An 8,235-nucleotide genomic window follows, 5' to 3' on the forward strand; every position below is an offset into this window, starting at 1 on the left:
TTACTTGTAACATGATTATATACTCATCTATGATCTAATATAATTCTTCTTTCGTCTCAAAAAAAAGAATGAATATATGAAAGGGGATTAGTTGTTTGTTATCACTTTCTTTCATTAAAAAACAGCTGTCCGACACCATTGAATCCCGGTTGTCTAAATTAAATTCTCGAAACTTTGATTTACTTTTTTTTTTATCAAAATAGGAGGGGCTGCCCCCCCTGGATGCATATACGCTATATGCGCTCCCCCAATAGAGACTCTTTCTCCGCATTGCACCTTAGGTCAAGGATTGAGAGATTAGGGCAAAGGCTAAAACAAGTTTTTTTTTGCACAGTACATCTCTAAGTTACACATGAAAACATTTGAAATAAAAAATACATAATATTCTATCTAGATTCTTCTATCTTCTCCTTCCCCAATGGCATCCCTCGAACACCGGAGCCAAAATGCAGTCCTTATGCCGATTCCAACGACTAACCCCCAAAATATTGGACATGCCACAAGATCCAACGTTTCGAAACTAGTCCAAAACGCATCTAAATCACTGAAAGAATATCGGCAGTTGCATCGTTGGGTACGACATGGGCTGTAGATTCATCACCTCAAGACCTTGAAATCCTCTCCGCGACTATCGACGATGAGATCGATGACCCGGAGTCGCTATCCTTGTCGGTGGCTCCCAGAAGCACCCCTCCCATTGCAGATAAATGGCCACAAATTGGCCGTTTGCCGATGACATCGATGCCTGCAACGGCGATCTCATCGTGGCAATCACTGAAGACATCGCTGGACACATGATCCTGACCGAAAATCATCTGATTTCACCAGAAATTTATTTAGACTAAACCCTGAACAAACTGAAACTATAAACTGTGGAAAAGAGAGATGGGTCCACTTTCCTTCTTACCTCCGGCAGACGCACCTGAGAGGAAGAAGGAGGGGGGGCCCTAGGTGGTGGCGTAGCGACGGCGAGGCCCTAGGAGCAAGGGCGGCGGCAGTGTTTTTCTGAAGACCCTAGGCAGCGGCTCCATCTGAAGAAGCGCACGGCTAAACTAAACAACAAGCTTAACTATGGTGTTAAGCAAAATTTTTGTCAAGGGTGTTTTTTGGGTTGACAGTTATAAGTAACAGTGACTCGTGCCCTAAGAACCTCTCTGATCCATCCAACTAGAGACGAATTAGCCAGTGCAACAAGTGTCGTGCCCTACCGTGATATTATTTACAAGAAGCCGGTAGCTCCACCACTCCGTGCACTGGAGGGCTTTATTGATACCATTGTACTAGGCACAGTGCTACTCTGCAAGTGCGCTTGGTTGGACCGTCTCCAATAGGTGACATGTATGGGCACCCAAACCCAAAATAGACAGCTGGAGACCAAAAATTAGCCTCCAACACTAGTAGAGAAACGGCCTTTCATCCCATGGCCAAAAAGTATTTAGTCCTGGTTTAAAAATTGCAACTGTGGGTAAAGGGAGGACTAGACCTTTAGTCTCGGTTTATAATACAAACTGGGACTAATTCTACCCTTTAGTCCCAGTTGTAACGGTTACCGAGGTGTGTCAGAGGCACGTCAGTGCGAGAATCTTTAGTCCCGGTTTGAGACATGAACCCAGACTAAAAGTGTGACTTTTAGTCCCAGTTTGAGACACGAACCTAGACTAAAGGTACCTTTAATCCCGGTTTATGTTTCAAACCCAGACTAAAGGTGTCTCCAAACTGAAGTTAAAAGGAAAGCGTATCTTATTTAAGTTAGATGTGTGGTGGTAGGTGAGATGGGAACGTGTGTAAGAGCTGAAGTGGGAGGTCGTAGGTTCGAATCTCCATAGCTGCAACTTTTTTCTTACCCAATAAACACCTCTACTTCCGGTTGGAGGAACCGGGACTAAAAATCAAGACCTTTAGTCCCAATTGCATAGTCCCGGTTCCAAAACAGGGATTAAAGGGGGTTGAGAACCGAGACTACAGCTAGGTTTTCTACTAGTGCAATAGAGTATCTATATGGAAGACCTATTTTAGGTTCTCTGAGAGACACAACGTTAAATGGGTCTTGTATTTTGAGTGTTGTTGTTGTTGGAGATAGTCTTATTACTAGCCAAATAGAATGGAAGATATTCGGACTAAAGACACTAGCTAAACTATAATAAGCAATGATAACAAAACATTTTTCACCAGTAGCGTATCTAGTTTACAGATTGGTGCGGTCTGCTGGACACTGTAGCTGCAGCTGCAACCCGCAACAGCAGTATCTTTTTGTGCAGCCGAACACCCAGTTTTGTACGCTGTGTGAACAGCAAGGGTCAAGAGGTCTTTCAAGATGGACGTATTAGATGATACTGAGAACTAATAAAAACATCATTAATATATGCAAAAAAAAAAAAAAATCTGCCAACGTGCCACAAGCATAGCATTAAAACACATAAAAACTATTATAAAACATAGCAACATTTAGATAAAACACTTGCAACGTATGTCTAAAATAGCTAAAACACTTGCAATATATGCCTGAAACACTTGCAAAAATGTCCGCAAACACTTGAAAAGCAGTTGTAAGCATACGCAATATACAGATAAAACACTTGTAACATATGCGTGAAACACGTGCAACATCCAGATAAAATGCTTGCAACATACGTCTGATAAACAAATAAAATATTTGGAACAGGCGCTTACAACATGCGTGTATAGCCATTGCAACATATGCAATATCCCTATCTACTTTTGCAATATTCACGTGAAACACTTGCAACAAACATTTGAAACATACGCTTACAACATGCGCTTTCAGCGCAACAATCTTGCTGCTTGCCGCATGGAAGGAGCACAGCTACTCGTGCGCCCTGGATGCGCTTGGCCACCATGGCGCTGTTGTCCAATATCATCCACGAGCAGGCCGACCATTAGCACGAGTAACACGAAGGACGTCTACGTGAGGAGGGGGCCAGAGGCTCATCAAGGCAGCTGGCACAGCACGACGCATAACAAACAGGAGGGTTGTGTGGCTCCGTACACCTGTGGTGAGGAGTTCATCTACTATGCGCCGCCAGCTGGAGGGTTGTGTCATGGGACGGCGGACGAAGCGGTCGAAGAGGCAGCCACATCAGGCACTAGTGCAAGGCGAGAACAACGCAAGGGCCAAGAGGAAGACGGGCGGCCGCGACAGGTAGGAGGCGTGATGGAGAGGGAGAAAGGTGGGCGACTACGCTCAGGCGCGGTGGAGATATATGTTGGCCGGCGGGCGCTCGGATGCCATGGAGAATGCCGAGACGGCGCAACGGAGCACGGTTGCGGCGCTGCAGTGATTTATTTGAGAATCTGTGTGGCTAGAGAGTCTTTTGGAGAAACGAGTGGACGAACGAATATGATAGGATAGGAGGAAGTTATTAGGCTGGTGTCGTGGGCTACCAACAGGAGCGTCTAGATGGACGGACGCCTATTGTTCTCTAAAAGTTCTGTAGGCTGTGTGAACACGCAAGGGCCAAGAGTTCTTTCAAGATGGAAGTATTAAATGATATTGAAAACTATAAAAACATCATTTATATATGAAAAAAACTGCCAACGTGCCACAAGCCTAGCATTAATTTGGGCTAATTTTACAAGCAAGAACGGTGACGCTCAACGGTTGGCTTGCAGGTAGGAGTAATAATTAATGAACAAAACAGGTTAACTGATCGATTGATGGATCTACCTCGCACCAATCGATCACTTGGCCTGTCCATATGCAGGTTATATTAACTGAACAATCTCTCTACGATTTCCTAACGATAATTGTTTTGAGACGGTTTTCTAACGATAATTAAGCAGGAGCAATAATATATGTAGCTAAAAGTGAGCTTAACCGATATGTACTAGCTATAGTTGCCGACGAGAGGAGAAGAATATATGTTGTGAAGAAGACGTGGTGGCCGGAGGTTATGGGAGACTGCGAATGCTCACTGAGTGTCACTAACAGTGCCAGCTACGCGTACTGAAGCTGCTGACTATTTGGCTGCAAGCAATAATATCACTTGTTGGCTGCTAGCGAGATGTTTCTGCAGCGTTGCTATCTTTCCTTTTTTTTTGTTTTTTTTTTTGGCTGGTGGGGCCAATGCCGGGCCCACCTCCTTGTGCGCCTCGTGCGTAGATACATTGTTGAGCGCTGTGGAGCAGCTACGATTTTTGGTACCATCCATCAACATTTTCTTTTTCTTATTTGTTTGTGCTTAGCAAGCTAGCTAAAGGCTAATAATCCTGATGAACACACACACATACTGCCTGCAGCTAGCAGCTCTCAATAAATACCTCACCGGTGCCATACTCGCTTAATAACCAGCAGCAGTACAAGAAAGCACGATAACAACCAACAATTGCTCGAGAGTGTGCCTTTCAATACCTTACGTTTTTTTTTTTTTTTGCATATACAGTACTAGTAGTAGTTCGTAAATTTCCTTTCAGATCACACAGGCCTGAGCATCATCATCAATTGATTTGCGGTTCTCGACCGACGACGACCACCATGAGCTCCACGGCTACGGCGCCAAGACGTCGTGGCCGGAGGTGGTGGGGTTCAGCGTGGAGGAAGCCAAGAAGGCGATCCTCAAGGACAAGCCCGACGCCGACATCGTCGTGCTGCCCGTCGGCTCGATTGTGACCGCGGATTATCGCCCCGACCGCGTCCGCATCTTCGTCGACACCGATCGCCCAGACGCCCCATGTCTAGCTAGCTTCGGTCGTTCCTTGCTTGCTCCAGAAGTGGATATTCTATAAAAATGAATAACTCGGACATGCTATGTATTCATGTCCGTGTATATCTGCCGGATAATGAATGTGTTATGTGTACGTGTTTCTTTCCTATAAATTATTACTAAATAATGGCATCGTTCTTGCATAAATAAAATGCCGTCCATCCTTGCACGAATGAATAAATGTAAGCGGTTTAGTTGTTTGTTTTCACTTTCTTTCATTATAAAACAGCTGTTCAACATAATTGAATCTTGGTTGACTCGAGAGCTAAAGTGATCTAAAATTTAGTCAATAAACTTTAGACCCTTGTTAAATCCAAACAGACTTTTGTCTGTATGTTTCCGAAAAGTTTTGTAGGCTGTGCGAATCTTTTTTATACGCACAGGGCAAGGGTTTTCAGGATGGTATATCAACTTGATGTAGCTGGTGATTGTCATGAACCAACAAGTATTACTCAACGATTGGACACTGAGTAGCACACAATGGGTTCTGGAAGCTTCTAGATACATGGAAATGCATACACATGAAGTATATAGAACAAGGAAAAGGAGAAATGGATAGATCGAGCGTATGCTCGCCTCGAGCTCTTGCTGCCGCCGCTTAGTTTAGATTCCCTGGTCATCCGACACGCTCCGCGTTGATGCTCACTTTTCTTCTGTACAACAAGTTGCTATTAGTTCTATGGGCCAACCTGCCAAAATCAAGCCCAGAGGACAACCCATGAGCAGGTCCATGACAGTGATATTGAAAGTTGACAAAAACTACATTTATGGAAGAAAAATTCTGCCACCGTGCCACAAGCGCATAGCATTTGGGGTCAATTAACAAGACAGTTTAAGTGGTCGGTCGATAGATTCGCGGTCGGTTACTTGGTTTCTCCATATGCAGGTTAACTGAATAATCTCTCTCTAGCTAGGATAGATCTTGTAATATTTTTTTTAGGATAATCCGAGGGGACAAGCACACCCCACCTACTTGATTGCCTTGGAGCAACAAAAGCTTGTTGCTCAGTTCCATATGACAGAGTACATTGGAGGAGGGTAGGACAGTTTTTTGTAGGACTTAATTCATAAGGAAACTACATTACACCAGTGGGCAGCTACCCCCCGATCAGCAATAGGCAAGCAAAACTTCCATAGGTTTCACGGCGTCTTTGCATGCTCCCCGGAGACGATTGTACGAGGGCGCCATATTGTTGAAGACCACATCGTTCCTGTGTTTCCATAACATCCAGCATATCAGGTGAATGAAACTTGCTGAGTGAGCGGTGGGGAATCCGGTCGGCCGAGTGATGTTCCAGAGCGAGGTCACCTGGACGTTTTCAGTCTCAAAGCCCATCCCGGTTCCACTGATTTTTGGAGAAGCGGCACCTGTGGGATTAAGTGGTCTTCCGTCTCAGAATCTAATCCACAGATAATGGGGCATGTATCACCATCAAGGATATGTAGCAGGAGCAACTATATGTAGCTAAAGATGAGCTGATCCTAGACTAGCTAGTTGTCGACGAGAGGAGAAGAATATAACGAGAAAAACGTGGAGGGACCATTAATAATTCACTATAATTGTCAAGTTTTCGTCGGTGTCTGCTGCGCGTACTGAAGCTGCTGACTGCCTGACTAGCTATTTGGTTGCCGGGGAGGAGAAACCATGGATGCATGTTTCTGTAGCGTTGCTATCTTTTTCTATTCTTGTTTTCTACTGGATGCAGGGGCCACCTCGTGTGCCTCGTGCGTATATATATAATGGATGCATTATTGGTGACTGAGCGGTGGAGCAGCTACGATTTCTTGGCACCATCAACGTACAACATTATCTTTCTCTTTTCTGTTTAATTATATCTGCCTAGCTTTAGACCAATAATCCTGATGAAGAACACACACACACACATCTGCCCCTGTTGGTTGCAGCAGCTCTATAAATACCTCACCGGTGCATACTCGCTTAACCAGCAGCAGAAGAAGCGCAATAACAAGCCACACTTGCCCGTGAGTTAGCCTTTCTATACCTTACGCTTTTGGCCTTTTGCAATACTAATATAGTGGCTACCAGTAGTTTGCTAATTTCCTTTTAATTCACAGGCCAGAGCATCATTATATATAATATTATCGTCATCAATTGATTTGCAGTTTCAATTCGCGACCGACAACCGATGAGCTCCACGGCGACGGCGGCACCGGAGTGCGGCGGCCCCAAGACGTCGTGGCCGGAGGTGGTCGGGCTCAGCGTGGAGGAAGCCAAGAAGGTGATCCTCGAGGACAAGCCCGATGCCGACATCGTCGTGCTGCCCACCGGCTCGCCTGTGACCATGGATTACCGCCCCAACCGCGTCCGCATCTTCGTCGACACCGTCGCCCAGACGCCCCATGTCGGCTGATAAGCTCGCTGCTGCTGCTGCTGCATGCACAGCTTCCTTCGCTCCTCGCTCCAGAACTTGAATAAAATATGTATGCGTGTCTGTGCATCTGCCGCATAATGGATGTATTCGTGTTTTTCTTTCCTACTATATACATTATCACTAAATCAAATAGTGTCATCGTTCTTGCATACATAAATAAATGTATCAGAATGTCGTTCATCCTTGCACGAATGAATATATGAACGCTAAATCCAACCGTTCGTCCGAGTGATTTCTGGGCGTCCAACACTCGATTTTTTGAGCCGTCCGATCCCTCTGTCATTTAATCTGCCGCATCTGTTTCTTTCTTGTTTTTCATCTCTGGCCTAGCAGTGAACGTACAACAGCAGTATGAGCCTTTCACGGGTACCAAGGCATGCAGCTACGTTTCATAGCATGTTCGCTCGAACTCATTAGCGGACTCATCAGCTAAAATTTACAGTATTTTTCTCTCCATAAATTAGTTTCAGCCGACTTTATTACTAGCCGAATAGGACAGGGCAGCACAGCACAGCATGTGACTACTGGTCCCGGCCACTCCGCCCCCGCGTTGCATACAAATATAGCAGTCGTTAGCCCCTACCATGTTCGTGTGTATGCATGCAGTTTTATTTCTATAGTATGAGCAGATTACGTCTTAATGAATCATATTTTACTACTTCTATTTAGGTGTAAGTTCTATGTTCAATTGGTGTAAATTGATTATTCGTAAATGAGAATGGTTAGAATTACCCGAACAGTTATCTGATCATTTTTTTTGCCTTTCTTTCTGTTTTCTGTATGTTTGATTTGGTTCTCCTTTGAAATCTTTCAATTCGGCTTCTATAGAAATAATCTGGTTATTTTTCTGTATTTTTTATTTGTTGTTTGTATGTTTTATTTGCTTTTTTTAATTTCTTCCAATTTGCACTTCATAGTAATTATCTGGTATTTTTTTGTTATTTTATAATTTAATTTTTGCATTTACTTGATATATTTTATTTGCAATCTTTAGATCTGGATCGTTATAGAAATCGAGTGTTTGGATGGGATCCGACACTCAATTATTGTTGTTCGTTGGAATCGCGTGTTTTAGGGAGACTTGACACTCGGGTGACAGACGTCCTTGGAACACCCGAACG

The 8,235-nt window shown here is 44.2% G+C and overlaps 1 protein-coding gene across 1 annotated transcript; it reads left to right on the forward strand.

Moving 5' to 3' along the window:
- Positions 1–6,607: 6,607 nt before the first annotated feature.
- Positions 6,608–7,377, forward strand: LOC136513768 (subtilisin-chymotrypsin inhibitor-2B-like). The gene is made up of 2 exons (XM_066507738.1): positions 6,608–6,704; positions 6,846–7,377. The coding sequence occupies exon 2, from the start codon at positions 6,869–6,871 to the stop codon at positions 7,091–7,093; it is 225 nt and encodes a 74-aa protein (XP_066363835.1). The 5' UTR covers positions 6,608–6,704; positions 6,846–6,868; the 3' UTR covers positions 7,094–7,377.
- The last annotated feature ends 858 nt before the right edge of the window (positions 7,378–8,235 follow it).

This window comes from Miscanthus floridulus, chromosome 16 (assembly GCF_019320115.1).
Source record: "Miscanthus floridulus cultivar M001 chromosome 16, ASM1932011v1, whole genome shotgun sequence".
Taxonomy (NCBI): domain Eukaryota; kingdom Viridiplantae; phylum Streptophyta; class Magnoliopsida; order Poales; family Poaceae; genus Miscanthus; species Miscanthus floridulus.